This window comes from Arachis hypogaea, chromosome 16 (genome assembly GCF_003086295.3).
Source record: "Arachis hypogaea cultivar Tifrunner chromosome 16, arahy.Tifrunner.gnm2.J5K5, whole genome shotgun sequence".
NCBI lineage: Eukaryota > Viridiplantae > Streptophyta > Magnoliopsida > Fabales > Fabaceae > Arachis > Arachis hypogaea.
Window position 1 is genome coordinate 1,131,880 of NC_092051.1, and position 22,766 is coordinate 1,154,645.

At 25.5% G+C, this 22,766-nt stretch overlaps 1 protein-coding gene across 1 annotated transcript; it reads right to left on the reverse strand.

Moving 5' to 3' along the window:
- Positions 1-2,732: 2,732 nt before the first annotated feature.
- On the reverse strand, positions 2,733-4,024 carry LOC112758399 (bZIP transcription factor 44). The gene has a single exon (XM_025807068.3). The coding sequence runs from the start codon at positions 3,363-3,365 to the stop codon at positions 2,889-2,891; it is 477 nt and encodes a 158-aa protein (XP_025662853.1). The 5' UTR covers positions 3,366-4,024; the 3' UTR covers positions 2,733-2,888.
- Between the last annotated feature and the right edge of the window lie 18,742 nt (positions 4,025-22,766).

A 22,766-nucleotide genomic window follows, 5' to 3' on the forward strand; every position in this document is an offset into this window, starting at 1 on the left:
CCTTAGAGAGTAAAGTGTGATCTCTCACCATTGATTTCATAAGTGGGATTAATAATAAATATGAAAGAGAAACTATTCAAAAGTAAAAGATCACACTTTACTCTGTAAAGTGAAACTCAAACTTTAAAGGATCCAAATCCTTACTTTTATGGGCTGATTAGTCCATGTGCCAAAAAAAGTTAATGTTATTTTTTTTGGCACAGACAATCCCAAAAAACAAAGATCAAGAGCCAAATCGGATATTTTTTTGTCAAAGACCTTGTTGTCTTTTCAAGATAATTGTAGAGTATTCACTCAAATATTTATAGACAAAAATTTTATAAGAAATAAGAATTCAATTGTTAGAATAACAACACTTTTATTATGTGTACATCTAAAATTAACTACTAAATTAATTATTTTTTATATAATATATATTAAAATACAAATATATATTAAAAATAAATTAAATAATACATATATTTATAATTTTTGCTTACACATAATTTTATTATATTAAAATTTAAAAATGATCTTCATGTGAATGGGATGAACTACGACTATGACCATATTAATGCACAATTTAAGTCAGAAGTGGAAGCAATTATAAGTTCCAATTTGATATGCTTTGTGGGCCTCTTTGGAAGCATGTTGCTTGCAACATTACTACAACTTTGACTTTTGTTACTTTGACATTTATTATTATATGAGTCAACCAAATCAATGAGGTAGGTTTCAACTAGAAATGCATTGATATTCATATAGATTTGATTTTGTGATCCTTAACTAATAGGCATGTCAACCATAAAAATCACTCTATTCTCTCAAAGTGTAGAGGGAGTATTAATTCTTTGTTTAGATCTAAATATGATAACTTATAAATCTTAGTCATAATTATATGAAAGTGGAGCTCATTATTTTTAATTTTAATTTAAGAAAATTTTATTTGTATATTGGTTATACCAATTCTTTTTTGTGATATGAAAATGTCGGATACTTATATTCACAAGTATTTTTCTTTGTTTTAATATAAAAATTTTTAACTTTTATCATGTGACGTGGTAATCTTACATTGGCAACAACATATAATTGTCACGTTGACATCTTAGTCAAAGGCGTTAACCACAAATGAATAATCGTTAAAAGTAATTTTAAAATTTTTTGCTTGCGTTGGATACAAAAAATATATTTTATTTTTATATTTATGTAACAAAATTTAGATTTGTTTTTTTTTTTTTAGTTAAAAAATTGCTAGAATGGACTACCCTAGCCAAAAGTTTTATAAATCTCATACTAAAAGGCCTATTGTAATTTGGGCCTAAACTTTTATATTATGTTATATCATATGTGTTCTTACTTCTTATCCACGTATGACGATTTTCTCACCTAAAACAAAACAAAACAGAAAAAATTAGGCAAGAAGATTCATGTTTGGTGATCATCGACTGTGGGCAAAAGGCCATGGGAAATTATTGAAAATAAAAGAAGAGCGTTTCATCCCAAAAAAAACGTGTAATTAAATATTATTTGGAGTTATTCTGTTGGTGTAATTAAAATTGTCTTAAAAGAGGTTCTTTTGGGCCTTGGCCCCTTAATTTCACCAAAAAAAAATGCCTTAAAAGAACCAAGTTGGGTTGGTTTAGTGGTTAACTCACTAGTCCTTTTAAATAAGTGTAGGAGGTTCGAATTCTGCCGAGTTGGGAGATACCGTGAGAAACCAAAAAAAAAAAATTTGTCTTAAAAGAAATAAATTACATCTGCACTTGAGAGACAAGATTTGTAAGTTTTGAGTGATTGGAAAAGAACAACGTTCACTCCTTATTTGTAATTTGGATCCATCCATTTTGTTTCATTTGAATTACATTTTTTTAAACATAATTTGCTTAAATTAAACTATATGTACTATTTTATGAACAAATTTAAATTGGTCAAATAATTAATTTATTTATGTGTTTAAGCAAATATCAAATTTTCGAATTTTTTTGTGTATGCATTTTCTCTGGTACGTCAGATTGATTAGATAATAAATTTGTCCAAATTCAATGAACAACAGATGAAATTCATATACACTTTTAAAATAATATTTAAATTTAAACCCCTACACATTTTTTTTGTTAGATACTACACATTTTTTATTATAAGTTTTGTTCCTTTATAGCTTATGCCCCACTCTCACTTACACCAAAGTCTAATTAATTTAGGCATATGTTTTTGGAACCTAATTAAGTGGACCCCTAATTAAGCCCTTAAAGTAGTGGGTCTTAGAAGAAAAAAATAAAAGAAACCATATTATATGGACATTAAAATTAAAGACAAATATAAAATATATATTAGAATATAAAATATACATTAGAAATAAATTAAATAATATATGTATATAATATGATGACTAATTTTAGTAGTTAATTTTAATGTATAAATAATATTTTTAAAAATAAAAAAAAAAATAAAATGCACAATTATTTTTGGAGCATCAAGAAGAGTACCATTTTTACAATTCAAAAGCACACCCATTCATACATTTACATTCCCTATTGAAAAAAAAAAAGAAAAAAGAAAAATAGTACAACTACACCGACACCCTTTTTGTTTTTCCTTGTTGCAAAACATTAGAAAATGCTTTGTATTATTTGGATTCATTTTTATTTCGTACACTAAATAAAAACACAATTTTTCAAAAAAGGAAAAAATGTGTTTGTGCACGAAACAAAATGAATTTAAAAAAAAAAAAAACCTCTTGCAACTTCTTCCACTTAATATAATAATATCTTAATATTCACCCCTTCACTCAATAATTCCACAATATGATGACTCAACTCCAACAAAGACTAGTACAATAATCAATCATTCAATCAAGCCCCTTTTTTTTTCATTTCTTTTTTTTTTTTTTTAGAATCTCATCTCATAACTCACCACTCAAACATGTTATTTGAAGATGCCATGATGGGTTGGTTAAGGCACAACATGTTAATGTGATGATTCATGAAATTATAATCATGGTAAAATTCACTACCAAAAATAGTACTAGTGCTTGTGATGGTGTTGTTATTGTTGTTGAAGAAGCTAAGCATATGATTGAGTGATTCAAGCCTTTTGGTAAGTTCACTCATTTGGACCCTTAAGATGGAATTTTCTCCCTCAATATTCAGAAACTTTTCTGTTGTGATCTTAACTCCGCTAAGGATTTCATTGTTCTCCTTTTTAAGCTTCTCAACTTCAGCAACTAGGTCATCCAAGTGCTTTTGCTTCCTCATTCTAGATCTCCTCGCCGATTCGCGGTTCGACTGCTTTCTCTTCCTCTTCCTCTGATCCATCAGAAGCTGCAAATCTTCTTCAGAGCCGCAAAATTTGGTAGATGTAGACGAGTTTTCACTCAATGAGGCCATAATGATCAAAATATGTTCAGCAAAATTAATTCTAGTATCTTTTGATCGGTCAGATTTATTGTCTGGCCGATCAAATTATCTTGATTTTAATATAAACGAAAAAGATCTATGTAATTTTTTTTAGTTTTCAAGGAGATACAATACTAATAGGGACTTTGAACAAACAGGGATAATTAATGACTAATATACTTCTTAACTTACAATGATACTATGTTATTTATTACTAGCTTATAATAATGTATAATATAATGTTGCAATGGTGTTAGGGGATTTACGAAAAAACATAGAACCAATAAAGGAAGACAACAGAGAAAGATTGAACAAGATGAGTTCTACGCCTTAGGGAGGAATTTATCATAAAACCGGAACGAAGGATTTCACTAAGAACTGGAGACATGAATGTCAAACATGAACAAACAAGAATAATTCAGCATCAAGTTTCAAAGAAAATGAAAACTTTCTGCTGAAAAATAAGAAGAGAATTTTTGGAAATTATATTAACCCTTTTAATTAATAATTAATTAATTAATTAATTAACCAAATGGGTTTTTGGACTGAAATCAAAGATGAAAACAAAAGGCACAAGAAGGGAAAAGAAGGAGAGAAATGATGATGGCACAAATTATTAAATCTATATGGGAGAAGAGGAAGAAAGGGGAAAGGGAAGTAGTGAAGTAATTGAAGTGCCAATTTATAGAACATAAAAGGTGGAAATAGTTGATAGTGGATATTATATTTAATATTAAATAATTCAATCACATAAGTATATGGACCCCAGAAAGGTTGATATGGACCAAAATAATCAATTCAATCACATTCTTAATTAACATGATAATTTAGTTGAAAAAAATGAGAAATAAATTATATGTATAAATGAGAATGTGGTGTTCTAGAATTATTTTAATACATCATTATGTGATATTAAAAAATATAAAATATACGGCAGAAACTCACCTGCAGTCGACTGCAGGTGAAGTTGCTCCTGGATGGCTGACACGTGTTACTATATGATTTAAAAAAAATCGATTTATTTTATATAAATAGTTTATTTAACAAAATCGGTTTGAGTTGGATCAAACAGTTACTTTTATTCTCTTCTTCTTCGTTTTCACACGTTCGTTCTCTTCTAATCCCTTTTTCAGAACTAATATCAAACTTTTAATTAGGTATATTCTTCTTATTTATATTTCTTAATCAAATTTATTATTTAAAGCTTAATTTAAAATCTGTTTACAGCTTAATTTAAAAGCAACTGAAAATATAAGTTATGGGAAACAAAACAAAGCTCATAAAAAAGATAAAAACAGAGACACAAAAAAAGGACAGACGATACCATTTATGCCATTCCTATAAAAAAAAACGTGAATTTTGTTTCTTTTTCAAAATACTAAATGTTACTTTTTCAAACAATTTGTATACATATATTTGACGAAAATTAAATAAATAAAAGTTTCAGATAAATTTAAAAAAAAATTGCTCAATAAAAATGAAGAAGAAGAACATACCAAATTCATCTGTTAGAAATTTAGAAATAACACGCAGAAAGAATTGAAATTATTTTTTAAAGGTAGTTATTTGATCTACTTAAACTGGTTTTTTAAATAAACCATTTATATAAAATAAATCGGTTTTTTTTAAACCATACAGTAACACTTATCAACCATCCAAAAATAATTTCACCTACAGTCGACTGCAGTTGAGTTTCCACCAAAATATACACTACATGAATCTCATCCCAATTTGTGCATTTTGACACTCTTATATTAATTTTCATATAGTAAATAATAGTATTAAATAATAATATATTTTCGCTTAAAAAATTGTCATGAATTACGACGCAAAAAGGGAGACTGGAAAAAAAAAAAGGAAAATTAAAAAAAAAAAAAAGAAGAAGCAAAAGTAAAAGCCAAAGGAATCGGAATCTCTTTGAAGGGTTTGGTGGGACTGAGAGAAAGGTGAGATTGAGCAATGAAAACTGTAGATTATGGAAAACTTTAAGTTAGTGCAAACATGTCTCTTTGCTTCTAAATTGGCTTGGCCATGGTCTTTTGTAAAATATATAATATAATTGGTTCAGAGAATTATAACTAATAATAGGGGTGAGCACAGATCGGTTTGGTTTAGATTTAAGGTAAAACTAAAATCGAACCGATCAAAATATAATTAGTTTAGTTTGGTTTGGTTTGGATTTGCATTTTTTGGTGCATGTATCTGAATCAAATCAAACCGATTAATAACGGATTGGTTCGGTTCGGATAATTGGGTACTCGATAACTTTGACATTCATAAAAAAAATTAATTTTTTATTTTAAAAATTCAACAAAAATAAACATGTAACATTAATATGAATAATCTAAATATGTTAAATACCAAATATATTAAAAACTAAACTCATTAAAATCCAAACGTATTAACAGTGAATAATCTCACTAAAAGCTATATATATTTTTTTATTTTTTATTTAATTAATATATAATCGGGTTCACGGATTGGTTCGAGTTCCGCACTCCCAGAACTAATACGCGAACCAATCACTAACAATGGTCATTGATTTGGTTTGGATTGGACCTGATTATTCGTTGGTTTCAGAATCAATTTAATTGGTTCGGTTCGAGTTCGGACGGGTAATCGGATACCCGTTACCCGTGCTCATCCCTAACTAATAATGGGTATAATTATCAATTGGAGTTATAAGTAGAAATTAAAATAAAATCTAATTATATGAATAATTTTAATTTGAAGAATGACAAAAATGGTGGAGAAATTTCTTATTCTTTGTATATGATATATGCTAGCTTTAAACCTCTGATTATCTATCTGTAATGTTTGTTAATATTAAGAATTGTTAGGTCCTAGATAAATTGTATTACTTTTTTTATGTATGTGGGGGCTGAAAAAATAAATTTTCAAAATTATAAATTAATAGATCTATGGGGCTTTTAATATATATATTTTTTAATTAACTCAAATATGTACTATAATTTATTTGATCCAAATTTAACTGATGTGAGATTAAATTATTCTCATTTAAAATTCGAACAAAATATCACTTTAAATTAAATTAACTATCATAATTCACAAGAAATGAGATTTAATTTACATATAAGAGATATCAAAGTTTTCTCAGAAAGAAAAATTATTAATGGATAATGAGTGAGTTAATGAATAAATTATGGTGAAATCAAAATCCAGAGAAGAAAACTATTTATCTTATTAAAATATATATATTTGGCATATTCCATGCTTTCCAATATGGAGCGCCATGGACCTAACTTTCTAAACTTCTATTAATTGGCTTGAAATATCTTTTACTTCCAAAAAAAAAAAAAAAAACTCAAAAATCATTTTTAAAAAATGAAAAGGTATTATAGGCAATTTACATCATCACCATCGTCATCATCATGTAAATCAAATTCAATTAAAAATATATAAAGTGATGTAAATGCTTATCTAATTCTAAATGTCTTAAAATGATGATGTTTATTTTGAAGTTATTTTCCTAATAGCTTTTGGAAACTTTTTATACAGTTCGCGTTTTAATTAGGTGGTGTATTGTTAATTATTTAGCTCAACTTGATTATGACTTTTTGGATGGAGCTTTTTATTACATATTTAATTTTTAGAAGGAAAATACTAGTCAGTAAAAAAATATTTAGTAACATCATATAAATTTATTATTGAAGCTAAAAAAAGGGGGGGGGGTGTTAAAATTTAAACCATCCACATCATTACTCATCATAGATATAGGCTTATTGTTTTGTAGCTGTGTTTGCGGTGCGATTCTATTCGATTTTAAGGAAAAAAGTCATCTTATTCGAATGCTAAATTTATGTGCGGTGTGGTTTGGATTGGATGAATTTTTTTTTGAGATCCGATCCGATTACAAACGGTTTGGATTAATTTGCGGTTTTTTTAAAAAAATTAAATACATATAATAAGTCTCAACATCAAATTTTAAATAATCAATAATGACATAATAAGTCTTAACAATATCTTAAAAAGCCAACGATAACATAACAATAGAAATAAAATTATAGGTTAGTTAAAATAAATAAATAAATAACATTTTGAACATAAAATATTTATTAAATAATAATAATACATGAATAATAAAAAAAATGTATAACAAATTAAACATGTTATAAGTATAATTGTAAATATAATAATAAAATAATAATATTATAACACATTATGCGGTTTGGATTGGATTGGATCAGTTATGAAAAGTAGATCCAAAATTCGATCCAATCAAGCGGTTTGAAAAAATAGAATCCAATCAAATCTAAATTAGTGCGGTTTTAACGATTTGGATTGAATAATTTTATGGTTAAATTACACAGTTGGTCCCTATACTTTTAGTGAAATTACAAATTGGTCCCTACACTTTAAAAGTTTATAATTAGGTCCATAAAGAGAATTAAAATTTACAATTTAGTCCCCGCTGGTCAAAAAGTGTTGATTTAACAGAATATTCTCATAATATACTAAGAATATTCTGTTAAAATAGAGAATATGCTAAGAATATTCTGTTAAATTAAACATTTTTTGAACGCCGAGGACTAAATTACAAATTTTAATTATCTTTAGGAACCCAATTATAAACTTTTAAAGTGTAGAGACTAATTTACAATTTCACTAAAAGTGTAGGGACCAACAGTGTAATTTAACCTAATTTTATTTACAACCATAGTCTATATATATAAATGATATCCATAATTATACAAAAAATAATAAATAAACTATTATACTAGAAAATACTTAATAATATATAAATGATTATTGAGAATAGCTTTTTTTTAAAAATAAATTAAGCAGATCGATCCAGCAAAATTTATGAATTTTTTCAAAAATCTTTCATCAGATTTTACAACAGACTTAAATATGATCTATTTAATAAAATGAGATGAGCCACGAACACACAGAATAGTTTGACCTACTTTTACCTTAGAGACCTCTAGGAAAAAAATTGTTTAAGTTGGTAAATAAATCTTATGTTGTTACACGTGACACGGAAATATTGTTATAAATTTATAATAATAGCTTTTATAAGTACTTGATCTTTTTTTTTTATTCAATTTTTAAAATTTAAATTAGGTTAATTCAATTTTAATATGATATTAAAATTTATATTGTTTTTGTTATTCAGTTATTTGGGAGCTCATAAATAAGGTAAATAGGCGTGAAATATGGGTCCAAAATATAGTTATATCTAAGATGGTGGGATTTATATTAATAAGTAGCTATATTTAACAACGTTAAATTACACGGTTAGTCCATGTATTTTTAGTGAAATTACAAATTAGTTCTTACACTTTAAAAATTTGTAATTAAATTCCTAGAGAAAATTAAAATTTATAATTTAGTCTCTGCCAATTAAAAAGTATTGATTTAACAGAATATTTTCAGAATATGCTGAGAATATTCTGTTAAAATAGAAAATATATTGAGAATATTCTATTAAATCAAACACTTTTTGAACGACGAAGACTAAATTATAAATTTTAATTATTTTTAGAGACCCAATTACAAATTTTTAAAGGGTAGGGATCAACCGTGTAATTTAACCATTTATCAACTTCCCTTTCTTAAACTAACTTTTAATTTATAACTTGAGTTATATATATATATATATATATATATATATATATATATATATATGTTTACATAATTCTAGTAGCTTCTTCCATGTCTATGATATTATATATGAATCTTTTTGTTTGAACAAGTCCCAAACCTCCATGTGTCTTCTTTTGCATTTTTGGATTGCAAAAATCACTATATATAGATATATCACATTCATGGAAAAATAAAAGCACTTGAATGAAATTAAAGCTTACCAATTTCAAAAACTTGAAAGCCTAAAAATATGCCTAGCTAAGAGAAGGTTCCTTCACCTCAATTATTGTTGGTAAAGTGTAAAGTTCAATTAGTGTTTTCCGATGTTTTGGTAATACAAGATTGGATACTAAATTAAAGTGTGTGGCCCCTCCAAATTAAAGATAGGAACAACACAGAAGAATTGCAACTTTGCAAGAGATTTTAATCCCCCAAAAGTTCAATTTGTAAACAACTTGATGAAAAGCAATACTTAATTTATTTTAGTGAGTAAGTGAAAGAGTCACTATGAGAGAGCACATGCACAAAGAGCTACCAAGCCTTATAGTGTGTGTATTTGACATATTTATGGTAGCTATATACAAAAATTAAAATCTTAATTTATACTCATTTAAGGGTTTTATTATATATAGAGACATAATAAATTAAAAGAGAAATATATATTATTATTATTATTATTATTATTATTATTATTATTATTATTATCTCACTAAATTTTTAATTAGGTCCTTATAATTTTTTTTATTAGGTCTCTATACCATATTAAATTTTGTAACTAAGTCTCTACTATAACAAAAACGTTGGAATTAACGAAATATTCTATTAAACTATACAAAATATAGAAAAAAATCCTAAACAGTCCCTGACAATTATTTCGAAAGACGAGATCTTTGACAAAAAAAAATATCCAACCTGACTCCTGAGATTTACTTTTATGGGACTGATTAGTCCTGTGCCAAAAAAAGTCAATGTTATTATTTTTTTTTTTTGCACAGGAGCTAATCAATCCCAAAAAATAAAGGATCAAGGGCTAGGTTGGATATTTTTTAATCAAGGGTCTCGTAATCCTTTCAATGTAGTTATTAGGGGTCGAGTAGGGTATTCAATCTAGTCAAGTGTTAGGCATATTCGTTTTGTTTGATGGAATATTCTGTTAATTCTAATGTTTTTATCACAGCAGAGATTTAATTATAAATTTAATATGATATATAAATCCAATAATTAAAAAGAAAAACAATATAAATACCTAATTAAAAATTCAATAAAATTATAGAAATCAACATAGCGGAAAAAATAACAATAACATTACTTGGGTAGTAGCTATGACCAGTAGGCCTACTTTAGCATTCCACATTATTTCCACTAAAGATGTGTATGTTTCCTCTTTTTGTATGTAGACTTGTCAAAGTGTTTCTTCTCATAATAGGTTAGGTACTACAGTTATATTATGATACTTCTTTCAAGACAAATCTGTTTTGCTCTTCAAAGTTTTCAAGCTAAGTAGCAAATCGAACTTGAAGATGAAGCCTCCTCATCATGAAAACCACTTTCTCTTTCCATATAGATCCTCCATATATTTGTGTTCTCAAGCTTTCTATCCTTGTCCACCTAGTGAGTCTTTTTTTTTTTTTAAGTGACAAAAAATATGTATCCAAAATTTAGAACTAAAGGGGGTATTTCTCTTAGAATTTGTAACTTTTATATTAGGATAATAAAATATGCTTTTTTTTTTTGTTTGTAAGTGATTTTCTTTAACAATATTTTAATATTTAATTTTATTTATTTTTATTCTTAACATTTTTTATTCATGTCAAAATTATTCATAAACTTTAACTTTATCTAAAATATTAGAGACAAACTGAAAATATTTTAGAGCAACTTTGAATGAATCGAAAATATTAAGGACAAAATTAAATAAAATTAAACGTTAAAAATATTTTTTTTAAAATTATAAATATTATAAACAAAAAAAAACATACTTTATCCATTATATTATTTTTGTTTATTTTTGGTAATGTAAACTCTATGAATTTGAATTCATCACTTCCTCTTAATTGAAAACAGTTATGCAACTTTACACTATCCAAAAAAATATTAAATTATTTGACCTAACTAAATTTTAAAAATATATTACTTTTTTTCAAAAAAAGAAAACTAATATTTTTTAAGCAAAGAATAAAGAATTTAAGTTTCATACGTTAACAGTGTAAAAAAAATTAATACTAATATTCAATCATATATTATTACATCAATAAAATTAATTAATTTTTAAACTCACAACTCAAAAGATCTATCATCAATTACATTGTAAGATATATAATCATTTAAATACCTCTGGCTTAAACAATTTTTTAGATAAATAATTTAATAATATAGTATTAAAATTTTTATTCCTAAATGATATAGAATTTGATTATTGATATTCTAAAATAAATTCAACATAAGATTAAAAAGAAAAATTATGAAAAAACTTATTATTATTGTTGTTGTTGTTAGGTCAAACGTCATGCAAATATCATACTATTGTATTATTAAGGTTTAATTATTCTGCTAGTCCCTATAGTTTTGCAAAATTTTTAATTAGGTCCATATATATTTTTTTAATTGAGTCTTTGCACCAATTTTTTTTTTAATTAGGTTCTTACACTTTTTTTTTTCTTTTATTTAGGTTCATGTACCAATTCTTTTTTTTTAGTTAGGTCCCTATAAAATTAAGCTAATTACTACTAAGAGGGACTTAATTAAAAAAAAATTGATATAGGGACTCAATTAAAAAAAAAAGTATAGGAACCTAATTAAAAATTTTATGAAACTATAGGACCAACAGAATAATTAAACTTATTATTAACAATGCTTTATCATGCACATACCCGAACTTGTATTATGGAACGCATCAATTTGGAAATTGCCTTTTGTATTCATTAGATTAATGAATCTAAGTCATGCTTTGGACTTGAAAGAGTATTAATTATTATGATAGTGATCATAATTTGTATCTATTTGGTCATGCTTGTGGCAGAATAATACTCTCTTCTTCTTATGATTTAGCTTTAATTTTATTTTGGTGATACATGAAGTCATGAATTTGTTAGTTTCTCTTGACCTAATAACTTTATTTTGATTTTTTAGAAAAACAATAATATTGGTTCCCAAAAGAGAAATTAAATGACGTTTGCATGCATGCATTGCACATTATTAATCGTTTTTGTGACAATCAGATTTCCATTTGGCTACGTTTCTTCTAGAAATATCCATAAAACTATATAAATAAAATTAGTAAGGAATTAATTATTATGGTGATTATTAATGATTTATACAGGTAGCATGTAGCAATATCAAATCGTACACAATTTAAAAAGTTAAGATAATTCTCAATTTGATTATGAATTTGCACTTGAATCTTAATTTAATTTTAAAAGTTTCAATTGCTTTTATTTAGTCTCCAAATTTTGTGAATATGTTAATCTCTAGAATAATTTTTGACGCACAGACATTAACGGAATACTGATATAGATAGTTGAATGCCATATTAAACTCTGTAAAATTTTGTCGTTTTTGTTTTGGCACTCAAATAACGAAAAAACATCATAAGTAATGTTTATTGAAACTTTTCCTCTCAAAACAAGTAATCTAGTATTGTTTTTAAACTATTTAAATGCCAAAACTAAAATGATATTGTTTTACAAATTCTAACATAACATCTAACTGTCTATGTCAATGTTCTATTAATATTTGTATGCCAAAAATTGTTCTAAGAATTAATGTGCATTACATTTATATAGTTTAAAGATTAAATAGAGACAATTAAAATTTAGCAATTAAATTACGGTTTCTATACAAATTCAAACACCAATTTAAATATTAACTCTAAAAAGTTTGACTATTGCCAAGGACAAAAGTGAGCATTAGCTAGAATCTTATTGAGGTGCCAAAAGAATAATGTACTCCATGTCATTTTGGGAGTTTCTTATTATTTCAGTTTATAATTTTAATATCATAAAATTTTAGTTAACATAGGTTATTATTAAAATAAGTTTTTAGATTTTTTGTAATCTTTTTAATTAATAACATTAACATGTGCCCTAACTAAATTCATGTAATATATGTTGATATGTATTCTCCCAAAATAGTATTAAAAGTTAGTTAACCTGATTCATATAACAGCACAAAATTTACAAATGGCAGCGATTTAGAGAATTTAGTGACGATTTCAAACTGTTACAAAATAATTTGTAGTAATTGATAAACCACTCCAATATTAAATATCTAACCATTTAGCCGTAGGTTTTGGCAATTACTAAAATAACCACTAGTAGATAGTGAACAGAAAAAACATGAGCATGTAGTTTTTCTGTTGTGCTGAAACAGTTTGACTTCAATTTCCAATATAAGAAATTATTAAATTTTGAAAAAGAAAAAAAAAACAGAAATTTCGTTATATTATTTAGCAACATTTTTGTTGTCGCTTAAATTATTAACAATTGTTACAAAGATTTAATCAATTTAACCTCTTAAGAATTAGTTGATGGAATGATGAGAGTTGACTCACATTATTTTTTAGCAATGTGAAATTTGTAATATATTATTCACATTAAAATTATTCTAATTTATGTATAAACGTTTTTTCTCCTCATTTTTAATTATTTCACTAAAGATTACAATTTGGATCATATGGTGAAAAAGTTAGTAAAATATTATTGTAGAATAATAATTATCCAATCCATACACAAATAATCGGATCAAATTTTCAACATATGCTAATATATCCATGTGTCACTTCTTTGTAAAAATGCCAAATAAAGCTGAAATAACTCATCATTAAAAATCAAGTTTATAATAATGTAGATTTTCAGTCACAAAATTAAACACATCCCATATATAACAGTTCAATAATTGTTGTCACTATTTTTTTAGGTTAAATTACATAGTTAATTCCTACATTTTTAGTGAAATTATAAATTAGTATTTATATTTAAAAAATTTTTAATTGGATTCTTAAAAATAATTAAAATTTATAATTTAGTCTCCATCGTTTAAAAAGTGTTTGATTTAACAGAATATTCTCAGTATATTCTCGATTTTAATAGAATATTCTCAGCATATTTTGAAAATATTCTATTAAATCAACATTTTTTGACCGACGGAGACTAAATTACAAATTTTAATTCTCTTTAGAAGTTCAATTACAAATTTTTAAAGTGTGAAGACCAATTTATAATTTCACTAAAAATATAAGGACTAACTGTGTAATTTAACCATCTTTTTATGTTTCTGTCTATAGCAATGAACTCTTCAACGAAAAATGAGATTATAAAAACAATAATACTAAAAAAAAAATAATTAAAATTTATTTTATTTAATATTTATTAATTATAAAATAAATTTTAACTATTTTTTATTGATATTTTTTATTATAATTAATATAATAATTAATAAATATTAAATAAAATAAATTTTAGTTATTTTTTATTAATTCTTTTTAATTATCAAATATTTTCGTTATGAAAATTATTGAAAGAAGGGACACATTGAAAAAAAGTGATTTGATGGTCGGTTTGATGGGGCAACCTATGCGTATGCTACTTTCCATATAAAAGGGGTCCCAAATATTATTAACTTGCTCATATGTATGTTTCATCTTTTCAAAGAAGAAAACTCATTTTTACTTTTATTTGCTTTCTCTAATAAAGTTTCATTACTTAATTGTTATTTAAAAGTAGCACCAACAAAGGAGACTATATATGATCATTAATTCAAACTATTCATTATTCCAAATCCATTCCAAATAGGCAAATAGGGTAAAGTATACTTTTTGTCTTTGAAGTTTGGCAAAAATTTTTAAAATATTTCTAAGTTTTATTTTGTTTTAATTTTAATTTGTTTTTGATTTGCATCAAATATACTCTCGATGGCTAAATTTTTAAAATAATTAAGATCAATCTAACAATAATGTATGAAAATTATGCTTGATTTGCTTGTGTTGATGGTTGTTCTTATGAAATTGTTGTTGAATTGATCTTTAATTTTTTGAAAAATTAGCCGTTAGGGGTATATTTGATGCAAATCGAAAACTTCTAGAACAAAATTGAAACAAAATAAAATTTAGGAGTATTTTTGAAACTTTTATCAAACTTTAGGACAAAAAATATACTTTACTTTTCAAATATAATTATTTATATATTTTTTCTTAATTTTTAAAGATAAATAATTTTATAATAAGATATAAAAATTGTTACAAAAAATAGAATTTATTTTTTGTTATTTTTTCTAAAATAAATAAATTTAACATAAAATAAATTAAAAAAAGATCTCTACACAATTTAAACTATATCATGGCACAACTTTTTTTTTTTTGGGCAAGGATATATAGTTATAGTTCTTCATTATTAGTAAATGATGATTAGAAGTTAGAATTCTTTTATATATGGTTCGAGGATATAATAACCATGATGTATAATTTTCTATAAATATTTGGCAACTAATATATTTATTAAGCTATATTTTTTAATTAAGTTGAGATGCTTAATTTTGAAAATATTGAAGATTTATTATTGTTTTCTTCTCTTCTTTCTTTTTTTTTTTAATTTATTATTACATACAGTTGGGTAATCACTTGCAAAATTATTTACGTTTTAAATAATGCACCTAGCCTTTTTATATAAGGGAATTAGGGTATTAAAAGATGTACATGGTTGAAAGAGATAACCATTATAATGAATAATATTATACATTCTAATTTTTTTGTCAATTAAATTTAATTAAATTAGTTTAACATAACAAAAATTAGTTATAACTAATATTATTTTAAATTTTATTATTTAATTTAGCTAAATTTAGTTCATAAAATAATTTAAATGTGTAACATTATTCTACAAATATATTGTTTGACAACTACTCTTACCTCTTAAAACCTTCTTAATTCAAATATAAATAATCTATAACCATTTACTTTACATTTTATATTGATGACATTAATATTTCTCTTCAACTAAAATAAACCTTTTAATACATATGAAGTAATTAAAAAGGATCATGGATGTCATGAAACCATGTTTTTCAATATGAATAAATATATTCTAAAATATGTCCCTTCAACTAAGAATTTTCGAGTTTTTTAATTTTTTGTATAATTTTTTTATTTATTTTATATATATTTTTTTTGAGTTCATCAAAAATCGAACTATAAACCTTTTAAACATAAGACTCTAATACCGTGTCATAAAATTATTTTTTTCAAATACTTAAATGAATAAAAAAATACAACATAAATAATTATATCTCGAAAAATAAAAATAGACGTGTTACGTTCTGTCTAATGCAAGATGAATTTTCGGATAAAGTATACATATAATTAACTGGTAGCATTAAACAAGAAGACCTGATCAATTAGGGACAAATAAACATGATTACAGTTCATGGATGAAGTAATTAATTAACGGTTCCGCTACGTTACCAACAGCATATCTGCCAACTTCTGCCAACTCTTATTTATAATTGTGTTTTATGAAAGTGTATTCGTGGATGTGTCTAATAAAAATGTCTGTGTTTAATAGAAGTGTCTTTATAGATATATTTTTTGGATGTGTCTCTTTATATATGTATTTAAAATATATTAATTATTAGACACATCCACGAACATACTTTCATAAAACACAATTATAAATAAGAATTGACAGAAGTTGACAGATAATATGTTGGTACCCTATACTTTTCCATTAATTAAGGGTTGTTTGTGGTTCTCTTTTTGGTAGTGCGGTTGCTTTTACAGATAAGCAGTTGATATACGTAAGAATTATAGATTTTGTTTCGTACATCATATCCATGTGATTTGTGAAATGTGATGCCATATGGCCTCCATGCCAAAAGTGCCACTCAAATTGCTCTACTTTATAATCTCTAAACCTAAGTAGTTCTAGTTATGCCTTTGCCTATATTTGTTTATATGGTCGTGAAACTACTTATTTTAAAAAATTAAATTAATAAAAAAAGTATATAAATCTTTTTAAATTTATTATATTATTATTTTTTATTTAACTTATACTGATTTTTAAGTAAAAGAAATTACAATACTATGTGAAATTATTATTTAAAAAATTTAAATTGATAAGAGAAGTTATAATAATAGTTCATAAATACTAACTAATTTATTCTTAAGAATAGTTATAATGGTAGTGTTAGGCTACCGTGGGAAGCTCTCGACCATCGGGAAGATTTCGGGGAGGAATCAAGTGAGAGAACATGTTGGATGTGGTGTCTTCTCATCTTATTTATCTCACTTGATTCTTCCCCGAGGTCTCTCCGGTGGTCAAGAGCTCTCCACGGTTGACCCAACAGCTAGGTATGTGTAGAAGAAGATATATGTTACTATTGGCTTGCAGCACGTATGTGTAGGTCTAGAAATAAAAGAGATTTTATTTTGTCTTTGTTTTTAATTTTTAAGATTTTCAGTAATCGAATATTATGTTTTTTTATCAAATCAGAGTTCAATACATAGGATATTTATCTTCTTTGTATCGATGTAGAATTGATGTTTTTATGATATTTGTAAATGCTATTTGGTTTTTCTATGAATAAAAAAAATAATTTTTTTTTCAAAAAAGAATGGTTACAATGACCTCTCTTACTACTAGCTTATTATTTTTAATTTTTTTAGGGTTTTGATTTTGAAGTTACTAAAAGGATAAGGCTATTAATTACTTATCATTTTCAAATAAAATTTTGAATTCGAATATTGGTAATTAATGAAAAGTTCATATATAGTGTATAGATTATACATAAGTAATTGGATTTCAAATAGTGATATTTTAACTAGAAAAGGAAACGGAGTATTTGCTGGTTCATTAATATTGCATGCATGCAATGTAAATGCAATTAGTTTCTTCTTTATATAGCTCTTCATTTTTTCAGAGAGGGAGAGAGAGAATGATTACAAGTGATCAATAAGAATTAAAATTTAGATTTTTTTAGTCATAAAACACTGATATTATGATATGATAAAATTATTTATCTATCAACTAATAAATAAAGATATATAAATAGTTATATATTATATTAAGATACTTACATTAATAGTGCCCTAAAATACCTTATTATTATTATTAAGAGAGCTGCTTAATATATAGAATTCTATATATCTTTCAGTTTGGTTTCACTTTTGTTTCCTTAATATCGAAGGCAAATTCAATCACGTGATGATATGTAAATTATTTATTTTATAATAAAAATATATTTCTCTTTTGTGGGGTTTAATGTCCTCCATTGAGTGGAATGGCTATATGGAATGCCTCTTTTCAATTTTTCATCTTTTTTAATATTTATTTATTTATTAATTTTTCCACTTGTCAGTTAAGAACTGACTGTTCCTTAGCTTCTTATTTTCATCAATCATCTAGGGCAAAACTTTGAATAATATGTATATTAAAAGTAATTTAAGGTAGTTTTATTTAATTTGTACATATAAAAATTATTTATATATTTTTTTCTATAATAATTTTATTTTTGATATATTATATGATTTTAATAAATTCGATATGCAATTGTTATTGTTGTCACAATATAATTATTATATTATAAATATTTATTATCAATATAGATCATATCATTCGCTACAATTCTACCCATTAATTAAGAGAAAACAAAAACATATATAATAATTATTAATCTATCTCCTTTTGACATTATCATCAAAGATGAACATAAATACGCTAACAAAGTACATTCCATCTAAAAAATCTAACAAACCAAAAGAATTCTAATACATGTTAGATATAGAATAATTATAGTGGTGGTTTCATGTAAATTTTTCTTAACTTTTTTTTTCAAGATTATTATTGGAGCACAATCTCATATATAGTGGTGCTTAAATCATCTTATCTATTACTTGTATATATTATACAATGTCATTTAAATTTACAAATTTAACATAGAATTTATCAGACATACTAGCTTAGAATAATGCTAGGTAGACAAAAAAAAAAACAGTCAGAACTTACCTTATTTAGCATTAATTAATTGTCGCAACAATTAATGAATGCTAAATAAAATAAGTTATGGCTGTTTTTGGCTGATTTTCTTTAGTTACCAAACATTTCCGACTAGCTTATTACAACGCTTATCACAAAATATATACAATCTTATTTAGAGAATAATTATTGGGTTATATAAGCGCATAAGCTTATATATCAAGCATACATTTTCAGTTGCATACGGAATCTATGAATCAAAGAAAACAAGCAAAGAACCCAGAAAATTAAAAAGGTAAAATGAATCTAACAAAAGTAAGCACCAAGATCTTATAATTGCTGAATAGCATGTATATATATATATATATATATATATATATATATATATATATATGCATGCCTTTTTACGTTAAAAAAAAAGTCATAAGCACATGTTACAAAAAAAAAGGTAAAAAATTAGAGGAATAAGTAATTAGTGTGGCTTTTAATTCAAAAACATATAAAAGAAAATAAGGCACAAAACTCATTCTTTCACTTTCGTAGTTATTATTAGGGGTGTTTATGGATTGGATTCGATCCGCATATCTGCCGTATTTATCCGAATTCGATTCAAAAATTGTGGATATAGATCCGATCCGTAAGGCTATCGGATCGGATCGGATCAGATCCGCACACTAATCAGATTGAATTGCGGATTTTGTGTAGATATTCACATATACGATCCGTATATATCCGTGTATCCGCAAAAATAAATAAATAAATATTATTTTTATATTTTATTTCAACTAATAATTATCATATATGTTGTATTATTTTAATTCATTATTTAAGAAATGTATGTTTAATATTATTTTAAGAGTAAACATATTTAAAAGAATAGAAAAAATGAATTTTATTGATATATTTTTTAATAAAAATAACCTTTTTAAAATATTTTTGTATTTTGCGGATATATCCGATATCCGATCCGCAAATGTACGGATCGGATCCAAGCTTAAAAACTGCGGATATGGAATCCGATCCAATGATTTTAATACGGATTGGATCGAAATTTTGGCCATATCCGATCCGATCAGATCCGTGTTCACCCCTAGTTATTATTAATTTATTACTTGATATATAATTTAAGTATCTATCTAATCTAATGTAATTATTTATATAAGTACTATATCATATATGGTTCATCCCTTTCTTTATGTAAATAGGAGCATACAATACAACATATATATATATCAAATGTGAAAAAATTAAAGCCATGCATGCTAACCAAGTTGTTCTTTCTATATATACTTCCTAAATATCAAATGAAAAGTAGATAAATCAACGTTTTGAAATCTCAAATAAAATACTTATTAATTCACTTTTTATTTAATAAGTAGAAATTAAAGAAACATTTAAATTAAATATTTTTAGAAAATTATTAAAATACATTTTAGTAATTAAATCTTATATATCTGATTTGAGTTTGAAATAATTGTGTGTTCAAAATTCTCTTTTTTACTTTACTAAACTTGATAAAAGAAAATTAAATTGTATATTTTAAGAAAATAAATATAATCATTTTGAGATATAATTATTTATATATGTATTTTTTCTTATCATTTTAAGTTTTTGGATAAGTAATTTAATAATATGATATGAAAGAATTTTAAGAACAAAAAATTTATAATTTGATCTTCATTACACAAAAAGAATTAACATAAGATAAATTAAAAAATTGTACAAAATCACGTTTCAACTTTCAAACCTAAATAAAAACTCTGATGTGAAAAATATATTAAAAGTATAATCATTGTATGCTTGGTTTCATCAATTTAAATTGTTTGATTGTGCTACCTAGATATAGGGGCTATAAGAGGAAGTGGTTGGAAATTGAATATATACCAGTGCCAAGATTTTTTTTTTGGTGAGAAAAGAGGGTCAGGGACCAAAAAAAAAAAAAAGACAATTAACTAAATTCTTTTATGAAAAAAATATCAGAAACATCTAACAAAAGAGAATTAAAAATATCAGGAGGAATAACTTCAAACATATGATAGTCAAAGGGTATATTATGTATTTTCTTAGTAAAGATGTTAGCCACTAAATTAGCTTCACGTAAGATATGAGACTATTGAATGTTTTGGAGACGCCCAGTCAAAATGTGAATGTCAGCTATAAGAGGAGCACAAGGATGTGTAGTTGAGTAATCATTCTTAGTAAAATTAATAGCTGCAGCAGAGTCAAATTCAACTATTAAGCAAGTAACATTGTTAGCTAAGGCAATTTAAAGTCCACAAATAATTCTCCAGAGCTCGGCATGCGTACTGGAACAACTCCCCAAGTTGCAGGTGAAACCCTTAACAAATTGGCCAAGATGATTCCGAAAAATCCCACCACAGACAGCACTGTTAGCTTGAGAGAGGAAAGAACTGTCAACATTCATTTTGATACGCCCCTCCATAGGGGAGCTCCAATTAATAACTTGCTTCTGAAAACTGTGGTTATGATTAGGAACGGTTGGCGTTTTGATGACTTTGACAATCTCATTGCACTGCACTTTCACCTGTTCAACTCTTGCCCAAACCGCAGTGCTATCTCCTTCGAAAATAAATCTATTCCTGAAGTACCAAATGGAGGAGACAGTAACCCCGAACATGCAGGGCCAATCCCCTTTGATAGTAAGGTTCTGAATTAACCAGTCAAACAGATTGAGCCCAAAAAAGTTATTCCAACCCGCATCCTTAATAAGAGGAAGCCATATATTAGCAGCATAAACACAATCTCGAAATACATGAAGAATAGTTTCATCATGTCCGGAACATCTTGGGCACCTGGTTGTAGTTGTAAGGTGATGTCTTCTTCTTTCAACATTTGTAAGGATGGCTTCATGTGAAATCAGCTAGAGAAAAGTGCAAATGCGCTCCAGACCTCTCCATCTCCAAATAAGAGTGTATAGTCTTTCAGGATTATATGGCTCTTCATTCAACGTTTTGAAATCTCAAATAAAATACTTATTAATTCACTTTTTATTTAATAAGTAGAAATTAAAGAAACATTTAAATTAAATATTTTTAGAAAACTATTAAAATACATTTTAGTAATTAAATCTTATATATCTGATTTGAGTTTGAAATAATTGTGTGTTCAAAATTCTCTTTTTTACTTTACTAAACTTGATAAAAGAAAATTAAATTGTATATTTTAAGAAAATAAATATAATCATTTTGAGATATAATTATTTATATATGTATTTTTTCTTATCATTTTAAGTTTTTGGATAAGTAATTTAATAATATGATATGAAAGAATTTTAAGAACAAAAAATTTATAATTTGATCTTCATTACACAAAAAGAATTAACATAAGATAAATTAAAAAATTGTACAAAATCACGTTTCAACTTTCAAACCTAAATAAAAACTCTGATGTGAAAAATATATTAAAAGTATAATCATTGTATGCTTGGTTTCATCAATTTAAATTGTTTGATTGTGCTACCTAGATATAGGGGCTATAAGAGGAAGTGGTTGGAAATTGAATATATACCAGTGCCAAGATTTTTTTTTTGGTGAGAAAAGAGGGTCAGGGACCAAAAAAAAAAAAAAGACAATTAACTAAATTCTTTTATGAAAAAAATATCAGAAACATCTAACAAAAGAGAATTAAAAATATCAGGAGGAATAACTTCAAACATATGATAGTCAAAGGGTATATTATGTATTTTCTTAGTAAAGATGTTAGCCACTAAATTAGCTTCACGTAAGATATGAGACTATTGAATGTTTTGGAGACGCCCAGTCAAAATGTGAATGTCAGCTATAAGAGGAGCACAAGGATGTGT